Source organism: Excalfactoria chinensis, chromosome 1 (assembly GCF_039878825.1).
Source record: "Excalfactoria chinensis isolate bCotChi1 chromosome 1, bCotChi1.hap2, whole genome shotgun sequence".
In the NCBI taxonomy this organism is placed as follows: Eukaryota; Metazoa; Chordata; class Aves; order Galliformes; family Phasianidae; genus Excalfactoria; species Excalfactoria chinensis.
Window position 1 is genome coordinate 108,799,008 of NC_092825.1, and position 27,579 is coordinate 108,826,586.

Below are 27,579 nucleotides of genomic sequence, written 5' to 3' on the forward strand. Positions count from 1 at the left end.
CTCTAGTTTTAAAACTGCCTTCTTTAAATTCCTGTTTCAACAAGTTCCTGCATACAAATCATTGTCTCCAGTGAATTTTATGGTAAAAATAGATGCTTTAATTATGAAGAACAGCCGTTTAGCTCAGGCGAATTGAACCTGGGGATTAGACAATGACTAAACTTTTTAGTTTCATTGGTTTACTGACTTCTCTCGTCTTTCACAGTGTGAGAGGCTCACACTTTTACTCCTTGCATTTACGGAGCGTCTCTCTCCATGGTTTTGACATAATTCATTTGTCCACTAATAAGGAAGTAAAAAACACCTCCCTGGGTATAGCCTTTGTGAGGCTTAAATAGAATAGTGAACAGAAGCAAATTGCTGTAATCCTGCTCCTTCATCAAGAATTGTGTCAGGATAAAGTCTGAATTCTAAGGGCTATTTTAATAATTTGGTGTAGTTCACAGTCCTTGTGAATTACTTTATAATCTAGCTCTCTGATGCAAGTGGTAATCAGAGGCAAAAAAGTTAGAACAAAGGATTCTTATGAATATATATGAGTATATCATCTCAGAATATGCTCATTAAGGAATTAAAACTCTGAAATATCTTAGAATGAGGTTTATGCCTTAAAATCAAAAGCCTATGAATTCCCTTCCTGTTGTGTACAGCTCCATTATGTGTTTACTTTTTTTTTTCTCCAAAAAGAACTCAAATGCTTTACAAAAAAGATGAAAAATACCTAAACTAATCTTCAGCTAGCGCACATTCTTCATACCAAAGTGAATTATTCTACTTGAAAAAGGAGCAGAAAAAATGATATGGTGAAATTGAAATTTAACATAGTTTGTAATGCAGTTAAGTATTCCACTGGCATGTAAAGTTAGTCATTTTATTTTGCAGACCATAACTATCGTACTAGATATGTATAAATCACCAAGGCACACTGCTAAAGTATTAAGGGTATACTCTAAGTAACAAAGTAACAAAAAATCTGAAAAGAAATTGAATAGCACTTACTCTGTGGCCTGAATTTTTAATAGCAATACTTCAGCTCCTGTTCTTTCAATATTTATCACTTGTCCTCTCGTTATATCACAGCAGAGGAAGGAGCAAATGTGTCTGGCTGCTCAGCTTTCTCCTTTGTGTCAGGACTTTGGCTCGTTTTGTTTTCATAGAACCATAATAATGGAATCAATGAATGGCTTGAATTGGAAGGAACCTTCAAGGTCATCTTCTTTCCACTTAGAGATCATACTTCCCAGGGCATCATCCAACCTGGCCTCAAACACCTCCAGGAATGGGGCAACCAGAGCTTCTCTGGGCAACCCATGCCTGTGCCACCAGGGTGGTGACCCTCTGAGTTTAAAATAAAATAAAATAAAATAAAAAAATCCTCCAAATATCTTACCTAAATCTTCCTTTTTTTTAGTTTAAAGCCCTTTCCAGTCACTATCAGACCATATGAAAAGTCTGTATCCCTCCTGTTTATGAGCTCAATTTATATTCTGAACGGCCAAATCCATATCTCTTCAATTTAGAGTTAAGAATGTAGTGAGGGACCATGTCAAGGATTTTTCAGAAGTTCAGGCATATGACATCAGTTTTTGTCCACCAGTGCCATCACTCTGTTGCTCAAGGCCACCCGATTGGTTAGGCACCATCTGCCTTTGGTGAACTGTGTTGGATGTTTCCATTGTCTCCTTGTCTCACCTGTGCCTTAATGTAGATTCCAGGAGGATTTACTCCATGATCTTTCCAGGCACAGACATGAGGCTCACCATCCTGTAGTTTCTGTGTCTTTCTTCCTTTCTACCTTATAATTAGAAATGGTGTTTCCTTTTTTCCAGACCCAGGGACTTCACCTGACAGCCTCTATTTTTTGAATATTTTTTAGAGTGGCTTGGAAGCCACATCTGTCAGTTCCTTCAGGTCCCTGGAATGAAAGCGATTTGCTTCTATAGATCGGTACCCATTCAGTCTTGTTAGTTGGTCTCAAACTTGCACTTTGTTTACAGTAGGTGGGACTTTGCTCCCCCAGCTCCTGCATAGAAGTACAGGGACATGATAGTTATGAGAAGCCTGGCAAACCGTGAAGACTTAGACAAAGAACTTGCTGGATGCCTCAGCCTTCTCCATGTCTGTTGTTGCCATTTTTCCCTTCTGTTGTTTATTTTATTTTATTTTTAAACATAGATCATATGTATGAGTTATGATTTCTGAGTGTTTAGTATTGACAGCAGTAGGATTACAGAGTTATTGTAGTGGGTTAGTTATTTGTATTTGTCAGTGAGACTTCAAGCACACAGCATTTTCTTAATTTGGAACAAATTTTCTTCCATTTGTGTTTTGATTATAGGCATTTCAAGATGATTTGGAACAGGAACAAGTGAAGGTGAACTCTCTAACCCATATGGTGGTGGTGGTGGATGAAACCAGCGGAGACAAAGCAACTGCTGCACTGGAGGAGCAGCTTCAGGTAACTGTACTAAGACAAAACTGAACTTAGGTCTCAGAGAAAGTTGTCAGTGGCTTTAAGTGAAATAAGAAATATTTGTAGCATTGAGTATATCTCAGAAGATTTTGTATTTGTACAAGTATTTTGCAGAAAATAAGAATTATTTTAGAGTAACTTTTTATGCTTTCTGTGAAAACATAAATTATATGCAGGAATGCTTAGATGAATAAAGTTTAGGAAGAAATATCAAGAACATATAGGATTTTTTAACCACTTTTTGGAGTTAGCAGTAATGTCTTTGAATCTAAACATTCTACACTGCCTTTTATTGCAAAGTCTAAACAACAAACAGACAATTAATTTTGTATGTTCCATTTTCTAAACAAAATAATTTGAATACCCTTATGATGTATTTATGACAGAGCTAGCCACCTAAATGGTCTAGAAAATGTTAAAGTTTACCTTTTATTTTTAGAAAGTTTTGTATTTCACTCTCACCTGAGAAGAAAAATACATAAATGCGGTACTCTTACTATAACTTTTGAATGAACTTAGACACAGAATTGAGACATGTTGACTGGAACTGAGAAGAATGGTGTAACTGAATAAGTAATCAGATATCCAGATAACTCCTCAAGAAGTATGTTAGTATTAGAACAAAGCATGCTTCCAATTATCTCATTTAGAAAGAGGAAGTAGTTTCCTTCATTCTGGTTTACTGAACGAAAAAATCAACAGATTTCTGCTTTTTTTGAATCTGTAAAGGCCAAGATTTCTCTAGAGAAACAATATATTCAGCTGGAAGGCATGTCTGTATAACAGACAGATGTTTGTGCTGTCTAAAATCTAGCTGATTTGGGTACCAATCCTAATAAATTCAATAAATTAGTAATTAGTATGGGAATTAGTGTAGATAGCACACATTTGGCTAAGCTGATTAATACTGAGACTACAGCCTGCTTCTACATCAGGGAACACAACTCAGGGAAGGAAACAATTCAACATATACTGAATATCAATTTTTATTTCCATTTAAATTTATCTTCAGTGTCAGAACAATGCAAGAAAGACTGGTAATATAAAATAAAATTTAAAATATGTACAGGGAAAGGTTTAACTGAGATACAGTTCTGTGTTTGCAAACTGCTGGTTCCTTCAGAGAAGGCTGTGGTAAAGTATGACCGAAGAAGTGAGAATTATGTAAGGCGTTTGATATTTATTGTGTTTCATAAATTAGAAATATACAACTGAGATTTTTGACAAGCATGGGGAAAAAAAAGTGTGGATTACTGCAATTTGAATCTAATTTTGCATTCTAGAGACAATAATGTTCTTCAGTAAGATCACAGCTACACCCTCTACTATGTCAAGAGGCAGAATTGATTACTACTTAAATTACTTATGGAGAGAAAGTCAGACAGTTTCAAAAAGGGATCAATAGAAAAAGATGTTCTAGTCATACTACTGTGATATACAATTCAAAGCCCTATAGAAGAGGTATTTGCAACAAACCTCGAGTACGATGTGTAGCAGAAAACACGCTGGAAACTCAGATTGAGCTAAGCATCAGTAAAAGTGATTGACAACTCTTAATATTTTTAATTCGGTGATCTAAGCAAGTATTTTATGAGAACAGGTTTGCAGACTAAAAAGCATATTCGCAGTTTCAATAAACAGAACTCATACATTACTACGATGTGTTTGTCCAGGTAAAAAAGCTTAAAGAATAACGTGAAAATGAAGCAGAACAGAAATAGTCAATTTGTAAGGGTGCTAGTGGAGAAGGTGCCTGTTATTGAGATAAAGCATGAACAATCCTTACTGTCATTGAGGAAATATATTCATGAAATGACACAAGCAAGAGAATTCCTAAGGAAACCTATACTGAAGCAAAGTACTCAGTAGGGTATGGAGTGGTATGGAACAATCCAGCTGCTGTATGGCTGCTTCTTTCAATCATACTCTCTTAAAGAAGAATCTGAAATAAAAGTTCAATAATCTCATTGCTCTGTCACAGCATTTGTAACAAATTTTTTATTAACAAAAGTGTTAATAAAAACTAAATACAACCACAAAATTAATGTCACTTATGGTATTAGGGAGGTCTGCAAAATTTTTGTTCCGTTATGGCATGGAAAATCACAGTCCACCTGCTCTCTTGCCAAATGTTATATTACCTTTCCTGCATGTATGGAAAGATTGTTTATATATATATATATATATATATTATTTTTTCCCACAAGTCATTTGCAAACTGAATATATCATCACAGCAGAGAGATGTGTTGGCAGGCTCACCTATCATAGCATTTGTCACCGTGGAGCAAAGCTCATCATTTGATTATGTACCTGCCATTCTCTCTTTTAAACGCAGAACAAAACAAGTGTGTGTGCTGTCAGACAAAAGGCTTACTAAGGTTGCCTGAGTGAAGTACTGGTCAGGATCAGATCTGAAAGACAGTGAACCATTTTGGCACACAGCAGTTGAATGCATTTTCACAGCAGCTGTAAATCTGTTCTGCCTTTCTATTAGAGTATTGAGGTAGTGATTTCTGAAATAGTTTCACGTATGTATGTGTGTGTATATATATATACACGCATATACGTATGTGTATGTATATGTGTGTCTATGTCTTCATAAATATAAATACATATATTTATACATTCATCTGTATAAAATAATATGAAGAATTTCTTTACATATTGTAAAAGTCTCAACAGGCTGACAGGAATTTACATTGGCTTAAAATGAATGCCGTAGAAGTCATTCGGACTTACTGCATGTGCCAAAAAACTGAGTCCTGCTTAAGAGTCAGTTAATGACACAGAAGTCAAAAGCATCCCCCAAATTACACATAGATAAGTTAACATTGCTTGGACAAGAAAAGTAAACACCTATTCTTAAGTTGCTTTCCCAAGGTAGGCTGAGAGATTATAGCTAGCCTGCTTGAGTGTGAATATTTTATCTTCTTTTATTTAACATCGTTTACTTGACCTATCAGAGTGATATTTTGTGAGGCTTTGTGTGTTTGTGCTGGTGTGGATATCTGGCTGTTTAGACAGGTAACTTCTAGATCCCAATAGTCTCAGTCCCAAAATTTATCAGAAAGGCAGCTACCGCATAAGACCTAAATCTGAGTTTAGTACTGAGAAATCAGAGGACTTGTACTACCATATCAGTTGCAGTAGTCTGACATATTTCTCAAGAAAGTATGGGAAATTGCCTTCAGCTGAGATGAATCACTGAATAACTTAAAAAAATCCCAGAAGGTATGAAATTTTTACTCTAATTATACCCAGTGGACAATCAGTCCCTCAAGGACTCTTGTAGGCTAGTTGAAATTAGAGCGCTTCACAGGCCTTAGGGTTCCATACTGAAAAGAAATCTGCATTTGATGCATCAAATGGTTCTTGATGGCTACTGAAGGAATGGAATGGAGAGTATAATTTTGTGGTCAATCATATACTCATCCGGTGTACTGTTCTTTGATTGGTGATGATGTATGGCTAGTTCTTGTAAAAGTACTTCAGAATAAGCAAGGAAGTTTTCTTCAAAAAAATAAAATAAATGTACTTTCTGCTTATTGCTGCACAGGGGGAATTCAGTGAATGTGCCAATATGTTAAAAAGAAAAAAAAAAAAAATAAAAAAAATTGTGCATGTAGACAAAAATTCTTATTACTTTAAAGAGTAGATAGCATTACTTCATTAGAAAAAATAATAAAATAAATCTTTCAAAAAATCCTTTTATATTAGTTGCAGGATTCAGTCTTGTTTTTTGTTGTGGGTTGTTTTTTTTTTTTTTCTACTTTTTTACACTTCCACTTCAGTATTCCCAAGAGTTGTATTGTTTTTATTCACTTTATGCTGTTCTTGCACTTGCTTGTTTTGACCTTTTTGCAGACTGTTTTATCTTCTGCTTTTATGGACATAAGGAATATTCTTTCAGAGTACTCTCAACATCAGAAAAGTTCCCTTTACATGTAGATTTCTCTGAAAATTCCAGCTAGGACCATAAAAGAGACATTTCAAAGGAACAAGCAGGCATTTTACTTTTTCTCTGGTGATTTATTTTTCCAGATATTGGGAGCAAAACCTGTGGTGCAGCCTGATTTCCCAGACATCACACAGGCTACCTACAGCTTTGGGTACTATTTGATAGGGGAAAAAAAAAGAAAAAAACAACAAAAAAAAAAACTTTCTGGTTTAGTAGTCAGTATCCACCTTAGAGAAAGTCCTCATATGATATTTTGGACATGAATCTTTTTGTCTTAAACTTTTTCAGCTGAGCAGTTGAACACGTTCTTGTCATCTCTCATGAAAAAAATAATAGGTTTAAGTCAATTTGGGCTATCAACCCATTTATCAGTGTGGTTAGTCATTTCACTTACTAAAATATAAGGTTTTGTCATACTATTGAGGCAAACAAAAGTTATGTTTTGAGGTGCTTTTGAGTTGTATAGTGAAATAAGCATTATGCGCTGACTTACCAATATGTTATTTAGTGCATAAATCAATGGATTTATTGAGGGTAGGGGGGAGGGAGGGAGAGGGAGGGGATCTACCTTATATGTATTTTAGATTGCTTTCTGTTCTAACAGAGAATACTTACATTGTTCTCATTGAAAAGAGTTTAGAAAAGGAATTGTTTATATCCTTTAACCAGCATTTGGGAAGTGAATAAAAATAAAATTCTAACTCCATTAAAAGAACATTTTCCTGTTCATCTCATGTATTATCATTTGTGTCATATAAGTACCAGATTATCAGACTTTGCATCTGCTTGAAATGCTTTTAATCATCATTTAATTTCCTGTGGTATAATTTATTTAGATCCAAATCTGTATTACCAATGAAGAGATGTCTGGTCATGAAAAGAATCTCCTAACAACATTGATTTAAATCATAGATGCCAGAAGTTTTGCTGTCTGTCCTTGTGATGGTTTATAAAAAAGTAAAAGTTGCTGGTGTATTTTAAAAATGTAGTCTATAATTAAGATCCAGAAACTGTAAATCTGGCACCAAAACTACCAAGTGTGGCTCATCTCGCCATCTGTATATGGAGATTTTAAAATTAAATAGAATTTTATCCAATTCTAGTGGGGAAAAAAGGGCATAGTATTTTGACTTGGACCTTGTTAAGTAATGACGTACAGGCCCTTCTTATAACATTATTGAATCACGATTTTATTAGTAGTTGCCTAATAATAATTACTCTGAATTGTGGGAATTATAAGGAAAGACAGTTTCAAAGAAGTGTCTGGACTGTAAGAAATAATGTTTGTGATTTCTGAACTGGTAATTAGCAAGTATAGAAACATAGAATTGCTTGGGTTGGAAGGGACCTCAAGGATCATGGAGCTCCAGCCCCCTTTCCCCCTCCTCCTTCAAACAAGCAGGGCCACCAACCTCCACATTTAACTAGACCAGGTTGCCCAGGGCCCAGCCCCATCCAACCTGGCCTTGAACACCTCTTGGTATGGGGCATCCGCAACCTCTCTGGGCAGCCTGTGCCAGCACATCACCACTTTCTCTATAAAGAACTTCCCCCTGACATCCAACCTAAATCTTCTCTCCTTCAACTTAAAACCATTTTTCCCTTGTCCTGCTATTATCTACTCTTTCAAATAGTTGAGAGCAGTAGTTTTCAATAAAGGGAAGATGACTTTTTTTTAATAGTTATTTTTATTGGCTGGTTTTCAGTTGTGGTTTTTTGGGTTTTTTTTCTGCAACTGTTCTGTATCATATAATCTGAAAAATACATTTAATGATGAGTGGGTGAACTGAGCAAGTAAAACATTGTACTTTGCTTCATTATGGGTCAAAGACAAAAGTCTCTCACCAGTAATTACTTTTTTCATCTGATATGGAAATAAGCTTTCTGAAATACTCACATTCATAACTTGAACTTCTTTGTGTCTTTGTTTGAATTGGAAATTTTTGATAACTTTGTTTTATGACAAATTAATACTAAAATTTGTTTTAATATAAAATGAATGCAGTTCTGAGTTTTGAAAAATTATTTAAGTTTGGTCTAGGTCTAATTAGGAAATACAGTAAATATTATATAATTCCAAATATAAATGGAAACAATTATCCTTAATGCTAAGCCTAATACAAGGAAAAAAGCATTTTGCAATACCTATTTTCTCTAAACGTACTTCGTAATGATGATGTAAGTGACTGAAATGTGACATTTGGCTATTTAACAATGTTAAGCTTCGTAATAGTTTAGCTTTATTGAGGTTGCTGATCAGAGATGAATTTCGGTGTTCTAAACTGAGTAATTATCCAAAATGATCAGACTGAATGTCATCACAGTCACTTTTTTAACATGTGAGATTTATCATGATTTGAGTCTTCAGTAAATGAAAGATTTAGAAACTGTTTACTTTTTACTTGGACATAACATTGTTAAAGCCACAAATTTTAGTAACCTGTAGTCTTGCCATCTGGTTCCTAGGAATATAAAATAGAATTTTATTTATTTATTTATTTCCAAAATTAAATTATACATCCATTAAAAATAAATACAAAAAAAAAATACAAGATGTGAACAAATAAGAAAACAGGGAAAACAAACAACGAAAACCATTATTTTTCCTCCTGTCAATACATAGTCAATAAAAATAGGTGGAAAATAATATATGGTAATATCCTGTGTTCTACAGAAAGATTTTTTTTATTTGGGAGGAGCTGAAAATTTTGCATATGGTTCTCAAGAGTAATAAAAGTATTGTAGATTGTTGCAATAGAAGTTTTATAGTACCACACATTATCATGGCTGTAGCCTTAACCAGGCATTTTTCAATGAACACTAATAGGAACATGAAATAGTGTGGTAATGTTTTCTTTAAAATAAGTAAAAGAGAACAATGTAGCATTTTTCACAACTTTAAAATGCATATAGTGGCATATGCTAGAAGTACACAGAAAACCTCATGTGTATGTAAATGTATGCTAATGTTACCTTCTAGGATTTTTTTCTCCTATGGCAAAATACTTATAAAGGAGAAAATAACTCGGATCACTTACATTGACAGCACAATTGGAAAAAAAAAAACAAACAAAAAAAAAACAGATAATTTATCACTGTGATCAACAGTTTGAGCCACTGAAATTACATTACAAGTAGTTACATTTTGGGTTTCATAAAATTTTGGATTTTTATTTATTTATTTACTGAAAGAGTGAGAAAGAGCACAGTATTGGAGATTTAATGGAAAAATGTGCCTTTATGTTAGCATTAAAATATTCTCCTTCTTTCCACCTCTATTACTTTTCCTGTTCCCTCAATTGAGTCTTATCTGAAACAGTTGTAAAATTCATTTCAGTGTGACATGTAATGTATTTTAAGAACTTAAAATCATAAAAAGCGAGTTATCAAAATATTAATACATATATATATATATTATAATAGCATAGGAAGATCATGTTCCTTTGTCTTAAAAAGTGGAAACAAACATGTATTGTATTATATTTTTTCTTTCTTTCTAGCACTTTGGAAGCCGGTGGGCAGCCATCTGCAGGTGGACGGAAGATCGATGGGTCCTTCTACAAGATATTCTTAGAAAATGGCAGCACTTTGCAGAAGAGCAGGTGAGTATTGTTAGTAGTTACGAACTAAAATGTTCTTCCAAAAACTGTACTAGGAATGGCCCAACGGGTGTGGCTTCATCTTGTTCTCTCCAATTTTCTTTCAGTGCCTTTTTGATGCATGGCTTACTGAGAAAGAAGATGCACTTAGCAAAATCCAGACAAGTGACTTTAAAGATGAAAATGAGATGCTGACTAGTCTGCGCAAATTAGCTGTATGTATTTTTTTATTGTCCTACATTGTGCTCAGTTTATCCATTCATGAATCTGTCTTGCATGGTTTTATCCTCTCTTAGACAATATGGTTTAACAGAATATGTATTTCTTTTTCTGAGAATGATTGTTATCTTTAGTGTCTGTAATTATGTGGCCCATGGTCTTGCAGATAAGGTAATCGGAAAGGGCAGATAAATTTCTAATTTGTCTCTTCGATCGAAAGTTAGTGAATTGAATTTAGTATTACCTTGTAACCATACCTCAACTGTGTTTCAGGAATCTGGTTACCCTTTTCACTACACATTCTGCCTCATTCTTCAGAAAATACTCTAAAATTCATCATCTTTATGGAGGGAATGTCATTCAGATTGGCTTAGAAATATGCCTTTCTGTAAAGATGTGAAACTTGGCACATCCTAGGCTTGGAAATGGTTCTATAGTGTTAGGATTTTTGAAAAGAAAGTAATTTGTTAGACACTGTTTTATACAGAAGAATGATTTTTTTTATGCATGCAGTAGATAACAAAGTCACGTCTATGCTTTTGTTAAAGTGGAGAGATTATTACTGTAACTAGGACCTAAAGTTTTCTCTTTGAACAGCTTTTATTGCTTATTTTGTCAAAAAAAGGAAGAGTTTGGTATTTTCCAGAATTTTTTGGAAATATATCAAGAAGGAAATTTGTAGCCAGACAAGGACAACAAAGCTGGTGAAGGTCTAGAGAACAAGTCTTATGAGGAACAGCTGAGGTAACTAAGGTTATTTAGCCTTGAGAAAAGGAGGCTCAGGGAAGACCTTACTGCCCTCTACAAATACCTCAAAGGAGTTCATAGTGAAGTGAGGGTCAGATTTTTCCATATCCTGCACTTAAGTTTTGTAGACTCTAAAATGAAGGCAGTGGTGTTACTCTTTTTCATAAAACATGCTGAGATCTACTGAATCAATATGCAAACAGTTAATTCAATAAATGAATTCTATTAATTCAATTAACATACATTTAAATTTTTACTTGCTTCACTTAATGCAAATTTCTTATTAGAAGAAATAAGGCATTGTGTTAACATGAATTCTTACTAGAATAAATCTCTCAGAAATAAAACATTTTACAACAGATGTTGCTCATTAGAATATTACATTGACCAAAGAATGTTTTTAGCAATGTTTAAACAAAGCAAAATAATAACTACAGTAAAAAATTGAAAATAAACTTAAAAAAGCACAATATTCAGAAATAAAGAAATTGCTTTTGAAAATTTGTAATGTTCCAATACCAGAGTGTACAACATGCACTTGATGGAAGTAGAGACTAAATTATTTGATAATTATTTTAAAAAACCAAACAGTCCTGTTTATTCTATTGCCAACAGCTAAATGACAAATGGTGTTAGCTCAGGGTCTCTTTCTGTACTGAAAAAACAACAACAACAAAAAAAAAAAAAAACAAAAAACTAAAAAGTGTTAATTACTATAAAACACTGACAAATTTCAGTAAAAAAATGTGAAAACAGAATCCTTTATTATGGTTATATAGGTTATCTGATATCACAAGAGAGAATTAGGTAGTAGTGATCAGTAGGTTTGCCTTTCAGTTGAATGTTGACTCCAGGAGGTTGAACGCTGGAGATTCTAGGCTCCTAGCTGCATGATTGTGTCATTTGCACACTCAGGAGAGTTTCTAGGACTCCCCGGACTTCTGGGATCCTTAGTAGACATGACTGCTGCATAACCAGGGCTTGCCAAGATCTCAGAAAGATGCAGAATATACAGTTCTTCAGTCCTGACAAAACTAAGCTATTTTAGTGGAATCATAGAATTAACAAGTTTGGAAGAGACCTCTGAGATTATCCTGTCACTTTCCTTCTGTGCTTTCATTTTTTTCACCATACTTAGGGATTAAATACTATTTTTTCTAGAAATCTTTCTCCACCTCCCCTCTCCCCCCCTTCTGGTTTTAATATGCATTGTATGGAAAATACCACAAAACTTTAAAGAACCTTTGTTTGAAATGTTGATAAAGTTGTTAATATTCATGCAGTTTAAAGGTTATAAAGCCACACAGCTGTTAGTTTTTTGATTTATATCACTACCTGAAGCAAGCTTTAGTGTCTGGAGTTGCTCCACCTGTCATTTTATATTGCTTTGTGAAGTGCAATCTGTCCATTCCAGTATGTCATCATCACCAGCAGTTTTTACAGTAACAGTAGCACAGAGGTACCGGAGTTTGTAAAAAAAACATTATTCCCCATTTTCTCTTCTTTACCAAGGGAAACCAGTACGTGTAATCTTGTTGGACTTTGTTAAAGCTTTCAATACGATTTTTTTTACAGTATCCTTTTGAACAAAAAGTCCAGCTAGACAAATACATGAGTAAATGATAAAGGGTTATAGAAAATGGGGTTACATCAGACTGGTGGCCAGTCCCTAGTAGGGTTCCCTAGGACTCTGTTTTAGGGCCAGTTATTTTTAATGTTTTTGTCAGTGATGAATATAAGATTATCAAGGTATACCTGAAAAGTTTGCAGTTGATAGTACATTGGACAGAGCACCCTTGAGTGTAGAGAGGCATTGCAGTGAGATCTTGACAAATGGAGGGCTGGGTGATCATCAAGAGCATGAAGAGCTTGCAAGAGCAAGTCACATATCTGTTCTTGGGATGGAGCAGCCCTGGTTGCATGCACAGACTGGGGGGTGAGAGGCTGAAGAGCAGGCCCACAGAGAGGTACCTGAGGGGTCTGACTGATGGCAAGTTAAATATGAGACAGCTGTATGCCCAGGTAGCCAAAATGGCCAATTGTACCCTGGAGCGTATAAAAACCAACACTGAAAAACAGTCAAGGGAAGCAGTTTCCCCTCTCTGCACTGTACTGGTGCAACCTCACCTCCAGCACTGGCTGCAGTTTTGGGCATTGCAATATAAGAAGAAAATAAAACTATTGGAGAGCCTCCAGTGAGGGCTACAAAAATGGTGACAGGTACAGAGAGCAAGATGTATAAGAAACAGATGGGGTCTCTGGGTGTGTTCAGCCCTGAGCAAAGTAGGCTGAGGGGAGCCCTCACGGTGGCTGCAGCTCCTCACAGTGACATGGCCTTAGGTAACCATATGGAGCTGCATCAAGGCAGGGACAGCTATGGGTTAGGGAAAGGGTCTGCACCAGAGGGTGGTGGGAACACTACAAAGCTGATGAAGATGAAGAAGTGTCTGAACAATGCTCTCAGATGGACATAGAGATAGAATTTTGGGTAGTGCTTAGTGTAGCCTAGAATTGAATTTAACGATCCTTTTGGGTCTCTTCCAATTAGGGCACTTCTGTGATTCTGTGGTGCACCTTGTAGGTGCTCCTTTCTTTCTAAGGTGTTTTTTGTTTGTTTGTCTGTTTGTTTTGCTTCTGTCTGAATTATTTCTCTTCCTACTGTTGCTTTGTTTAACAGATGCTAAAAGGAGACATAGAAATGAAAAGACAGATGATGAATAAACTGAAGTCACTCAGCAAAGACCTCCTTGTAGCTGTGAAAAATAAAGCAGTGGCTCAGAAGCTGGAAAGTCGGCTTGAAAATTTTGCCCAGCGCTGGGATAGCCTTGTGCAGAAGATGGAGAGTGATTCTAAGCAGGTTTGTCAAACTGTTTTGTCAGTTGTTGACAGTCAAATCCTGTGCCAGTCAGATACTTGAAGTAGTTTTGGTGCTGTTTGTTACATTTTTAATTTTTTTTAAATTTATTATTTTTTTTCCTCTGTGATTTCTTAAGATGTTTTTTTACGATAGCATGATACAACAACAATATAACTCCAGAATATTAGTTATCTCTTTAATGTTTGGTCTGTCTTCACTGTGTTGATTACTTTCCTGGACTGTTAACTGTGCTTTCAGGGATGGTAGAATCTAAAATGAAAATATTCAGTTAGCTTCTTTGTAATCTGTAATAGTTGGTCACTTCAAATGTGCTGTTTTTATGGCTGTCTGGGAATAACAGTCTGAAATCAGTGTTAAAAACTGTTCACTAGCTAAACAGTGCTTTTATGGTTATGGTTTTATTTTTGCTTTCAATTATCTGATATATATATATATATATATATATATATATATATATATATATATATATGTATGTATATATAAAAGAGTCCAGAAAAATAGAAGCTTCTTGAAAAAATAGAAGAAAACTTTTCTTTCAGCACAAATGCCAGAGGGGGAAAAAAAAAAAAAAGAGAGAGCCATCACTTGGTACTATTCTGTCCGGCTCCTTTCTGTTTACCGTCATACTAAAAAATAAAATGAGGTTTAAATTTCCTCATTTTTCAAACTAGATAACAAAAATAAGTACTCTGGTATAATATTCAAAAATGTGTCCATTCATTTTTTCCAGTCATTTGTCAACATCTCTCTCTTGTTTGATTTAAAAGCAGATCCAATTACTTTTCTCTTCCACTTTCTTATATCTGCTATATTGTGGTATTTTTGTATGACAGTCTACGACAGAAGTAAAAAGTTGTTTGTTCTTTAGAGCATTTGCAACAGTTGATTTAACTTGTGAATATTTGCGGTAAGAAACCTGTTGTATTTACGCAGAAGAAAGTCCAGAATTGCATTCTGAATTTGGGACAGCTTGGGTCATGTGAGAAGTAATTACATCTGCTCATAAACTCATGGATGCCTGTGACTGGCATGTCTCATAAAAGAGGCGAATGCTGTAGATCAGTATTCATTACAGCCTACATGATACTTATGTTCTTCAGGTGTATATGTTCTTGCACATGTAAAAAGGAGCTCATTAGCTCCTTTTAAAAAACAATACATATTCAAGCTTCAAAATGTTGTATTATTTTCATATATTGATAAAATATTATTAGTAATCAACGTGGTAACCTCTCTGATTTTGACAGTGTCATGACTTTTCTCAGTTACATTTATCTTATAATAGAAGTAATAAGAACAGGAGTGGTAGGCATGTTGAACTTTCGTTGAATAAACTGTGTATGCTACAATTGAGTAAGCTAAAGTAAATTGCCTACCAAACTGAGGGAAGTAGAAATTACATTGAAAAATAATAAAAAATGTGGGGGAAAAACAAACAAACAAAACAAAACAAACAAACAAAAAAAAACAAAACAAACAAACAAAAAAAAAAAACATAAAGAGGTTACTTAATCTATTATAATCTGTCCATGTCCTATACAGTGTTCCATAAATCATAATGGAGCACAGGTGAGAGATTCTTTGGGTTTCCAAAACAGTGTAACAGTGTTGCCATAATGCCACACTTATACTTTGAGGAGAAGTAACGTTGCTTGGCACAGAGCTGGTTTGCTTATGTGGGAGTATTGCTTCAAATTCTGGAGATATTTGATATTCAGTGCTAACTAAAGGATTGCTTCCTGAAGTGCTGTTATACAGTTGAGGCATGTCCTTGCATTTACCTTAGCACTATGAAATATTAATGATTTACTTATTGCCATGTATTTCTACCTAGGCAGGGCAAATATTGTTGATGTGCTCTATTTGTTATGAAGCTTATTTACATGTACAGACAAGAAGAAGGTGCCTTTAAAGAGCTAATTAATTATTTCAGCTAATCATGAACTGGGAAGGAGAGAAGTTGGTAACAATAAATATATCATTTTTCTTTGAGACCATCAGATAATGCAGTCTTTACTCTTTCAACATGGGTACCTTCTTAACTATATTTTTTGTCATAATTTATTTCCCCTCTCTCTCTTACTAAAGTGTCACTAAATGATTAACTGGCTAGCAAAATAAGAAATTATATGGATATCTCAGCCTTAGATCAAAGCTGATTCTCTAATTAGCCATATAACAGTTATAAATCCGAAAGGAAATGTGCATAAAGTAGAATGCAAGTCTTCCTACATTTAACTGAATTCACTGCTGCCAAATTGAAGCATTCAATCTGAACTCATGGCTGAAATTGCTGCTGTGATGGAAGGCATAGATGAGAGAGACTGGCACCCCTCAAAAGCGGTTTATTTTCACCATGAAAGTGCCTGCTTTTTTTCAGTGAACAAGCACTGGAAGCAAGGACAAGGACAACTTGTATAGAGTAGATGTATAACTTTTAGAAACTCTAAACTCCCCTTTAGTGAGCTCATTATGCTTCACTGCATTGTACTGAAAACCTTCCCAAAGTAAAGAAAATGCCATCCTTCATCTGAGCTTTCTTACTCACATACATACATTTTATGAAAGAACTCATGACAGCTCCAAAAGTAAGTGTTAAGGAAAATTATTACTATATCAGACTCAGGGCATTTCCAAAGGCAGCAATAAATGATGTCATTAACAGTAGGCTGCCATATAAAACAGAAATAAAATGTCATAAAACTACTCAGCTACTACATACACATTGTATATACCTTTATCTGTAGAAGATGAAAAGGAAGATTGAAAAGTGTCCATTCCAAAAAAAAGATTACTTTTAACATGTTTCTAAGATGAGCTTACTGATGTGAAACTGGAGGCAACCACTGAATTTTGGAAGTCTTTTAAAGTGCAGCTTTGTGAGTCACCTTAGAACTTCCAGTATGACTTTCTTGTGGGTTAAAGGCCCTGTCTGTATCACTTCTTCTCAGATTCATATTTGTCTGTCTTGAACTTAAAGAGACAAGGAAACTGTACTGTTATTATTTGGCACATCTTTGAATTATATGTGAAACAAACCAATTCAGTGCTATTTTCTTATATTTTTAAGGATTTTCCTCTACCCACCAGTGTGTGCATTTTTAAAATGTGTACCATCTTGCTGAACTTCACCTAGTGTTCGGTACCTTCTAGCCTTCCCCATTCTCTGTAATTAGAATGATTATGAATGTCAAATTCATATCTTCAATTTCATTTTGAAGTATATACTACTTAACATCTACTACTCCTTTTGATTAAGCATGAGAAATACTTCTTTACTGTTTTGACATATAAATCATTACTCCCAACAGCATCGTGACTTGACTGCTCTGAGCGTATGGTAATTACGGTGCCTGCTTTTGAAGCACAGTTCCAAATCACCAGCTGGAACCGCTGCTACTGTGTAATTGGTAGGGTGCTGCAGATGATTCCTACAGTACCCTAGCTGTGATTTATTCTGTTTTACACTTGCTTCAGTGTAGACCGTACCCTGATATTGACTGGCAAATGGCACATGGCAGAATGTGACCTCAAGTGTCAGATACATCCTATCATTGACTTTTAGATAAAACTGAGTGCAAAAAGAATACTGTGAGAAGACAAAAATGAGGCTGAAGTCAAAACTGCATATACAGAGCAAGTAAGGATTTGGAGAACCCTTAGCTGCAGAGACACCCAAGGAACAGATGTTATCCTCCCATTGCATAGAACCCAAGGCCTCCCAAACTTTAATGTTCTCATTCATTCTGTCTATAAATAAAATTAACTTTTAAAATGTTGCAAAGAATGCTGTACTAAATGTTAGTAAAACTACACGGAAGTGTTTCCTTGTTATGGAGATTTCTGTAGTTGAAAATATCAGTCAGCACATCTTGCTGAGGGAACAAAACCAAGGATATTAATACATAATATTGTAGTGATAAAAAGTGCCTTTTTTTTTTTTTTTCCCCCCATAATTTGTGTAGTTTATATGTTAACTGAGTCCTCACAGTTCACAAACAGCTTACTACAATTGATATAATCGATCCAAAGATTTTAGAAAACATCTGCTTTGAATCTTAATTTTGTAGTGTTCTGAGCTGTTCAGATTTTTCTCTGAAGTCCAGATTGCTGCAGTTTATAGATAGAGAAGCACAGCACTGAGTTAGCTGCCTTAAATGAGATTGCCAAAATTATGTTGGTAATGGTCTTCCCAATCCATCATTTTCACTGGTAGACCAGACCAAGTTCAGTAAGACTTTTTTGTTCATCTGGCTGTGTGAAATATTCAGCAAAGCTAGCAGTATTTTTTATTCTTTTTTTCCAGTTTTTTGTTAACTTTAGTGGTGTTGCCTGCTGAGAAGAGGCCTGGTTGCTAACAGCACACCCCTTTCCTCATTGCTCTAATTTTTCAGTACGTGCAGGAAGTGGGAAATGAGCTGCAATTGAATACCTAGTATGCCTCTTCAGTGTATTTTTCTTTTAGAAATGCTGATGTCTCAAATAAGGTTTACTCAGCACTGTCACTATTTTCTGATGCAAGAACTAATGGAGTATTTACATATGTTGTATAGTTCAGTGGAATTTTAGATACTGGTGTTCTTGTCTGTCTATTGGAAGATCTTTCTAATTATTGCAAAATAGCAATAAAAGAAGAAGCAGTGCTCTTCTGCTATGTGCTGTGCAGCTTTCCCTGTGCCTGATGTAAAAGTCTTCCTTTTATTTTCCATTTCAGTGCCCTAAACCATTTTCAGGTGGTCACTGGAACTGTGACTAGCACGTTTTGACAAATAAGCCATCATTTGGAAGAACAAAAAGAAGGAGCGACCTATTAATGATTTAAGGCACATTAAAACTAGCCTCTGTTTAAGTGGGAAGTTTGTAGTTTGGTATTACATAGAATATAAAATTCCAATACCTGTATAACAAATCAACAGATATAATCATAGAATGACCAAGGTTGGAAAAGACCTACAAGATCGTTCAGACAATGAGCCGACAATACTGTTTATTAAACCACTCTTTATATATATATATATATATATATATGTTTTTTTTTAGGGGTTGATTTTCATTTTTCCCTGCAAAGTAAATGCATTTTATTGGTGTAAATGCATTATGTTAAATAAGTGTTACATATTTGAGTATCGCTGTCTCTTACTACTTCTCCCTTTTAGTTTTTAATTATGGAGTGAAATGGAAGTAAATTAACTTGTCTTCTAGTGTGTGTTTTCTCATGTACAATTTCATGACAAAGAGCTAACTGCCTTTTTGTACGAGTAGGTTATGATTAAATATATTTTTGTTTGAAGGTTATTATAAAGAGTAAAAATAACAACTATTAATTTAGTTACATCATAATGCTTTATGAGTCTCCAGGAATAAATCTTCAGGATGGCAGCAGAGTAACAGAACAGTGGTAACATTTCACACATTTTTTATTATTCAATTACTTTATAAAATTGACCTTTATGTTACCATTTATTTATTCTCTTCATTCACCATTTCATAAGAGCAAGACAAAAGTTCATTCTGTTTAGGATTCTCTCTGATTTTGATATTGACTTCTGCGATTATCTTAATCGCATTGCGTGAGAAAATAAAACAGTTTGATTTGAGCTCAGTATAATGTTATTTTTTTCTGAAGGTCAGTCTATGATTAGACAGGAGCAGTTTCTCATTATTTTTCTCTTGCTACTGCAAACGATCTTTACTGAAATCTTTCAAACAGTGTTTGACCTCTGCTTTAATACTTCTCACAGGTTTCGCAGGCTGTCACTACCACTCAGACATCAGTAACACAGACAACTGTAATGGAAACTGTCACTATGGTGACCACAAGAGAACAAATCCTGGTTAAGCATGCTAAAGAGGAGCTCCCACCACCACCTCCCCACAAAAAGAGGCAACTCCTTGTGGATTCAGAAATTAGGAAGAGGTGAGAATCATTAAGACATGGAGAGATAATAATGGTAAATTTGAATGAGAATGCCAAAATAGTCATCTGGCTGCAATATTTCTGTGTAGAGTTTCTTGAAATTAACATCCTATTTCTGTGCTCAAATATCAATTGATTGTTATCTTTCCTTTCTTAGGATAAATTATAGAGACTTCTTGTGCTTCTATCCCAACTATTTTGTAGTGTAGAATGTTAATCATTATGTCAATGTCACTATAATAGTAATTGCAGTCAGGAGATATATTTTGCATAGGGTGTTGTGTGACTCTTGGAACTTGGAGAAAAGAAACTTCCAGCTTTTTAAATTCTTAAAAAGTACAGTTTTAGTAGTTTAAGTGCAAGTAGTGTCGGTAGTGCTTCATTTCTAAAGTCCAAGTTTTATTCTTTTCAGTTATCTAGAGGCAGGGTTATTATTTGGTGAAATGTGCAATACTTTTCAGTGTTTTTCCTGTGTAACTTGTGCAAGTTACAGTGGATTTTGGAATAATTCTGAACACTTGTTAAAGTCACAAAAAATATTTCTAAAGAGTAAAATTGTCACAAGCACTGAACTTAAGAATATAATGTTAGAAGCAAGACTTAAACCTCTAATTTTAGTGGTGGTTTTGGAAATAGTTTGTGTGCGTATGTACAGATGTTCATATTCACATTAATTTATGAATTCTGAGGTAGCAAACTTAAGGACTGAGAACAATATGAAACTACAGCCGATGTCTTATTTCCATAGAAAATGACTTTTTAGTTCAGTTATAGCAGCAAGTTATTTTCTTGTCAAAAAGTCCTTAACAGTGTTCAGATGAACAAGTAAATATATATATTTTAAGAGGAATAGTGTATAATCAGTATTAAGAAATCTGATTTTTGTTGTTGTTTTAATTGGAGGAGTATTTCACAGGGTGGGGGGGAATGTATAAATTCTTAGAGGCACTTTTCTTTATACAGATATCTGACGTGTAATTTATCTTATCCAATCTAAAAGTAAGATTTCTAGTTAAACCCCATTATTTAAGAGAGCCAAACATCTAATGTAAAAAGAGTGACTCACCACTTTCTTGTTAAATTGGAAAACTATTTTTTTTTAGTTGTCTTGACTTCATTGCCTATAGACAGTCTCTGAACTAAACAAATAAATTTCAAATGGGTAAATCACGATGAAATTGATATTATCTCCAAAATCCCAATTTGAAAATATTTTGAATCTGCATATTTTCTTCTTTAAGGGAGGTGGTTTGGAGCTTTATTTTATTATTTATTTATTTATTATGAGGGTGAATGATACTTCCACATTTTCTCAACTTCATTCCTGAGTACTTCTCAATCTCTACGTATCAGTCTCTGTTGCTACGTTCTGGAAAAAAAATGTGATCCAGATTTGATTTCTGCATTTTGTGTGTTTAAGAAAGATTTCTCAAAGATGCACTGCAACTACAGCGTGAATTGCTAGGTGCTTAGTTTCAAGGGAGAAGAAAGAGTAGTTTGGCTAGTCTGTGAATATGATGTTAGTGGACTGTGCTAAGAGTATGTTCTACAGCTGCTTAGTTGAGGAGAAAAAATGGAGGGGAAATTTTTTATTATTAAATTTTATTTTTGAACTGCTTTGGAAGAATTAGAAGTGTGTGAGTCTCATTTATACTGAAGAATATAAGTCTTAAGACTTGGTAGACCTGCATAAACAGGAGTTGATATTGTATTTCCACTGCACAATTCACTGTGGCCTAGATGCATAGTAAAGAAGCTGCTGTTTTTTCTTTCCTCCCACAGCAACTTACTACCATGAGTAATGGAAAGCAGAGAAAAGAAGTGGGTGGCTTGTTTTTTCTTTTTTTGTTTGTTTGTTTTGTTTTGTTTTTTCTTTTTTCCTTCAGCAAAGTCTAAAGCTACTTTCTAATTTAGTGCTTTAAAACTTTGGAATAATTCAGGGATATTCTAACTTTTGTTGGGGGTCATGGGAAATCTCCTTTACTAAATGAATTAATTTATATCCAAGAATAGAAAAATACATATATACCTAGGATATACTTAGGCTGTATTGAAGAAGTCTTAAAAGCATATATAAGGCAATAGACCTTGAGGTAAATGTAACACAGATTAAGGTTTTGGGTAGAAAAATCTGTACACAACTGAAAGTTTTGCCAAGATGTTATTTTCACTGACAAGGTGGTAGGAAAAACATGTCAGTTCTGCAGCTTGGAAAAATCTGAAAAATATTCAATTTAGAGTATATTTTTAAATAGGAAGCGGAATGGAGCTTTTTATCATTTAATTTATACATATTTATAATACTAGTGTTCATGAATAATACCCAAGATATCTTTCTTTGCCAGCTAATAAGTAAGTTTATACATGTGTCCTAATATTTCCAAGGAAAGTCTGTCATAGCATTATTATGAAAATAATGTTCTTCTCCAGATTTGAAAGAGACCATGCCCTTTGAAGAGAGAGGTATATTAAGACAGAGTAGTTGCTCCATCTAGTGTTTTACATTTAATAAGTGTCAACAAATCTGTAGATCTAGTGAATATCGAGTGGCCTTCATTTCATTAAATATACTGTATTTGAGGTTGTAATGCTCAATTACTTAGAAAAGTTCAGGTTTGTTTGTTTTTAATAAAATCATTACAGGAAAAAATATAATGACCAACTTAAAGAAATTTTGGCAGATGTTCTTTCAAGTAGTCTACTACTGTACAGAAGTACATTAGTCTAAACTAAATGATGACTGTTAAGCACTTTTACAGGAATTTTGTTGGGCTGTTCGACACTTGTCCTCTTAAAGAAACATAGTTTTTGCACTTTCTTTATCATCTAACTGTCCTTAGAAAATCTAGGAGAGCCATTTTTCTTCACTTTTTGGATAGTCCTTGTTCTCAGCATTATATCTCTGTATCCAGCGCCAGAGAAAAGAGAAAGGTGCCTGAGACAAAAGACTATGATTTTCTGTTGTTTACAGAATGAACAATTCGCAAATATTTTCATGTAGAATGAAGAATAGCATCAGATGTATCAAGATCTGAAAATGTGTCATGAAGGGAACTGAGACAGTTTCTACCTGTTCAGAGAATGAAATACTAAAAGCATGTTTTAGTCATATTCGTAGTAACAAAGTATCAGTAAAATGAAATTATGTTAATTTAGAGAAAAAGATAATATAATTTCATGACTTCTTATGTGAATCTATGCAGTGTTCAAGTTTAAAAAAATAAATATGTGGCAGGCTGGTTCATGCATCTTACTTCACAGTCATCATCTTACTATGGTAGTGTGTAAGAGTACACTCCCAGTGCCCTTTGCTTCCATGTGGTATGTAACAGCTTCCCAGCAGGAAGGGCTAAACACCCACCTTCCCCAAAAGCAGCCTGTAATACTCTACTCCCAGAAATGGTGGGAAGGATATGAGACCACTGTATATGTAATAAGAAGCTAAGAGGACATAGCTCTCAGGGGAGCCTGGCTCTGAGAGAAGGCACTCGGTCCCAACAGCATGCTAAAGGGAGAGGCGACCTCCTCAGTCTTAGGCTGCCCAGGAAAGGGAGATGGTCTCTACTCAGGCTGCTTCCAGAACATTCTGCAAGATATTCCTTGCTGAATTGGCTCTCATGGCTAAGAATTCCATGCACAGCAAAAGTATAACTAATTGGTGAAATGCCTTAAAGATGCAGATTGTCCTATACTAGAAGGGAAACCCGGAACAAGGAGTAGTAAATTTTTGAACAAATCTTTTGTATGTGTGATCTACACAAGAGAGTTATGAATGGGAATCTGCAGCAGGCCTCTGGTTTAGTATGATTAAGAAAAGGAGTTATTGTAACAGATGTGTGGGGCTATGAAGGTGCCATGAGAGCAGTATAAGATCGTATCCCTGTTGCAGAAAGACGAACTAATTGAAAACTAAAGCATGAGCATGCCATAAATAATTTATAGGCACTAGAAACTCTTCTGTGGGTTGAAATTTTAGCTGGGCAGCAAGGTTATGTCCACTCAATACTGTGGTAATTATCTGGATTGTGTCAAGTGATGTGGTTTTATTCCCTTACATGGATTTATTTCAACAAATCCTATGTGCATCCAACTTTATTGGGTCAGAAATGCAATATTTCATCACTTATCTTTGACTTTAAAAATAAATAAATAAAATACTGCTGTACTTATGAGATTTAAAGACCTTATTGATCAAATACATCAGTCTAGAGTTACTGTAACTGAACTACTCTGAAATGAAATGCCTAGTCATCGTAGCACAATGATTAAATGCCATATTCTACCTGCATTTCCTGTTTTTAAGAAAGTGGCATATGAGAGAGATTTTTTTCCAAAGGTCTTGAAATGTGCAATATACATTTAATGTATGTTAAGGATATTTAATTGCTGGGGGGAAAATAAATAAATAAATAAATAAAGCTGCCTTGAATTAATTTTCATCTCTTTTAAAACCACCCCCCTTTTTTTTTTTTTTAATTTTTATTTTTTTCTTTTTTTCCCAAAACACTTTGTTTATGGAGTTATATTTACTTAAACAGAAGAACTGACAGACTGACTACAAGTGACAGAATAATCTGTTACCTGAGATCAGTTCTGTCCAGATGCCATATGCAGTGGCTAATACTTACCAACACCTTGATGAGTCTCGGCCGTGCAAGGTTTTCCTGATTACTTTGTTCTTCTATATGAACACTCAAATTTTTAACTCTTCTTCTAGATTACACTTTCAGGGGTGGATGTTGGAAGAGGCGTAGGGAAGAGGATAAGTCCTTTTTTCAAAGAAAAGAATAAATCTCTGGTCAACATTTTGCTCTGTTGCTTTCCATACTATACCAAGTTACTAGCAAACTATTCTTTAGCAAATAAAGCACTATTTTTTAGCAAATTTGTCTCAGTGCTCCTATTCAATTGAAACCACAGAATGGAATGAACAAAAGAAGATGGCTTTACCTGCAGTCAGGAGAGTTTAGTACTGAGAAACTGAAACTTGTCTTTATTTTTATCCTGTATCCAATGTTCTATGTTTTCCAGTTTACAGCTTCTTCATACCTGTGCTATATAACATCCTAATTACAAGAACTGCTGGTATTGGCTAGAGAGTGCTAATTCTTGAGGAGAGGTTTGCACGCTGCTGGCTGAATTAAAAAAAAAAAAAAAAAAAAATCAGATGAAGAAAGGGTGGCAGTCTAGTTGAATATCTATAAGTATATGACCACGTTCTGTCATGATCCTTAGAGCAGGTTCTCCTGTTTCTCATTTGTTGCTGGCAAGCCCTGAATCAGATCATTGCGTGAAACATGGAATTGTATGGTATTACAATTCTCTCTTTTTGAAAAGGCATACATTCTGTTTGGAGCCTTCTTTGTATCTCAGCAATCTTCAAGTGAGTTTACACCATTTAGGCATCTATTCTAATTTAAGCAACCTAATAAAGCCCTTACTAAGGACTTCCCTAACTACTTTGTGCAAGCCTGTCTGATAGAACTTCACATCACTGACCATTGAGCAGAGACGTTGGCAGTCTTCATCAGATATAGAACATGAATAACTTACATCCAAAAGCACATTAGGAACAGTTATGAAATTGTTAGTTTTTGTCTTGTAATTAGCTTTATAATTGGTTGTTCTCCATTTTAAGATGTGTTGAACAGACTTCACGCATAGTTACAAAAGTATGCTTTTGTATTCTACTGCAGTTATCAGTGCGATTAGGTATGCAGTTAGTGCTTGCAATTTGTTGAATAAGCAGTATCCCAGTTTTATGTGGAAATACTGGCTTTCGCAGTTTTGTTGTCCTAGTTGTAAAATTTCATGACAGTGTTTATTAAACATACAGCTATTATATGCTGAACAAATGATAACATCTTATTTCAAGAATAACAATTGATTTAACATTGCTTAGACTTGGATGCAGGAATCTCTTCACTGGCAGTTTGGTTTGATTTAGAGGATTAGAACTTGATACCAATACAGAGATTCTCTAAACCACCAGAGAGATTTTCTTCCATATTCTGTCTCTAAATGTAAGTCCTCTATGAAATGAAGATTTCTGCCCTTTCCATTCCCTCACCATCATCTCTTCCTCCCTGAAACCTGATCTAGGTCTATAAATATCTGAGGTGTGGGGGGCAAAGTGGTGAGGCCAGACTCTTTTCAGCAGTGTGTGGAGACAGGACAAGGGGGAACAGCCAGAAACTGGAGCATAGGAAGTTCTGCATGAATGTGCTCAAGAACTTCTTTACTGTGAGGGTGATGGAGCACTGGAACAGGCTGCCTAGGGGGGCTGTGGAGCCCCCTTCTCTGGAGATATTCAAGACCCGCCTGGATGCCTACCTTTGTTACCTGGCGTAGGGAACCTGCTTTGGCAGGGGGGTTGGACTCGATGATCTTTGGAGGTCCCTTCCAGTCCCTTCAATTCTGTGATTCTGTGAATGAGTGTGAAAATAGAGTTATTAGCAATTGTTTTATAAACATTATTCTTAAGAGGTTTCAATTTTAATATGGGCTATGAGGCTGGATTAGGGAAGGGTGTGATTCTTTCTACTGCTATGATTATGTGTTACTCAGTCATTCGCACCTCATTGTTAAATAGTCACAAAGATCACAGTGGACAATGAAAAAAAAAAAAAAAAGGGGGAGCAGAAATATATTTAGATATGAAATTCCTGTCCTAATTTTTCACTTATTTATGTTGATCTCTGTAGCACTAGATTAGTACCTTTCAGCTTTGTATTTTAGCTCTTATATTCATAAAGGTGCATATTTCTGTTAAGAAACAAATTTCTTCATAGACGCAGTTGTCATCCAAGCTTTTGGTTTTAGTAGATTTTTAATTACATAAATTAAAAGGCCTGTGTTTACAAATCAAACTGAAATATGCAGTTAAATCTGTTCCAGATCCTTCTGTTCTGTTGCTTTCATTGTGTTGATACCAAAGGAAAAGTAACTATAAACTAGATATAAATATAGAAACTTAAGAGTACAATAAAGAAATGCAATCAGACTTACAGTTTTATTCAACTCAGGAAAAAAACATTGTCTCAAGATTCTTGTTTTAAAAACTAGATTAGATACCAAATCAACTTGTTTGATTTTACTGCATTTCTGCAATTGAAAAATTTGCATACAGTAACCTTCATTTTGAACTACTACCTTCTGAGCAGCAAATAATTAAGGTCACTTTTAAAGGAGTTTCTAAAAGAATCCAGGTTATAATTAAGAGGGCTTTACAGCAAAAAGTAGTTTAAAAGTATATGCAGAGTTAGGAATCTTAATTTTCATTTTCTGATATTCTAGCTGTAGGAAAATTATAGTCTCCTGTTGATTAGTAATTACATTGTACAACAAATTTGAATTAATCAGGAGATGGTCCGATCTAATTGTCACATTTCCTGCTTTTTTTCTCTATAGTGCAGGCAGCACAACCTAAGGCAGAGATCTGTCAGGTATGAAGGCTGCATTTTATGAGCCAGATATGCTTTGTATCCTCAGCTGAGCCAACAGTGCCTGTGATACACTTTATTCAAACTGAGAGAGCCACTTCTTTCATGTCTTCCAAAAACATCAGCTTGTAAAATTGAAACATTCATTTGAAAACTGCTGCATCTGTTCAGCTGTCAAATCAGTATCTTAAAAATGAAAAAGTATGTTTTCAAATTTTAGAGTGAATAGTTTTATGAGGTATCTAATCTGATATGGTGGCTTTAAAAATGTCTTTTTCCAAAAGGAATTTATTACGCTTATTTATTTGTTTAAGCAGCTGCTTAACCTTTTCAACTGTTAATGC

The 27,579-nt window shown here is 34.8% G+C and overlaps 1 protein-coding gene across 15 annotated transcripts in view; it reads left to right on the top strand.

Annotated features, from left to right (window-relative positions):
- Positions 1–27,579, top strand: part of DMD (dystrophin) — a 1,110,121-nt gene that overhangs the window by 425,925 nt on the left and 656,617 nt on the right. For all 15 annotated transcript variants that reach the window (XM_072349305.1, XM_072348356.1, XM_072348443.1 and 12 more), the window contains 5 exons: positions 2,339–2,458; positions 9,934–10,035; positions 10,140–10,247; positions 13,676–13,855; positions 19,618–19,793. In XM_072349305.1, the coding sequence (XP_072205406.1) occupies positions 2,339–2,458; positions 9,934–10,035; positions 10,140–10,247; positions 13,676–13,855; positions 19,618–19,793 (686 nt within the window). The remainder of the gene's footprint in view (positions 1–2,338; positions 2,459–9,933; positions 10,036–10,139; positions 10,248–13,675; positions 13,856–19,617; positions 19,794–27,579) is intronic.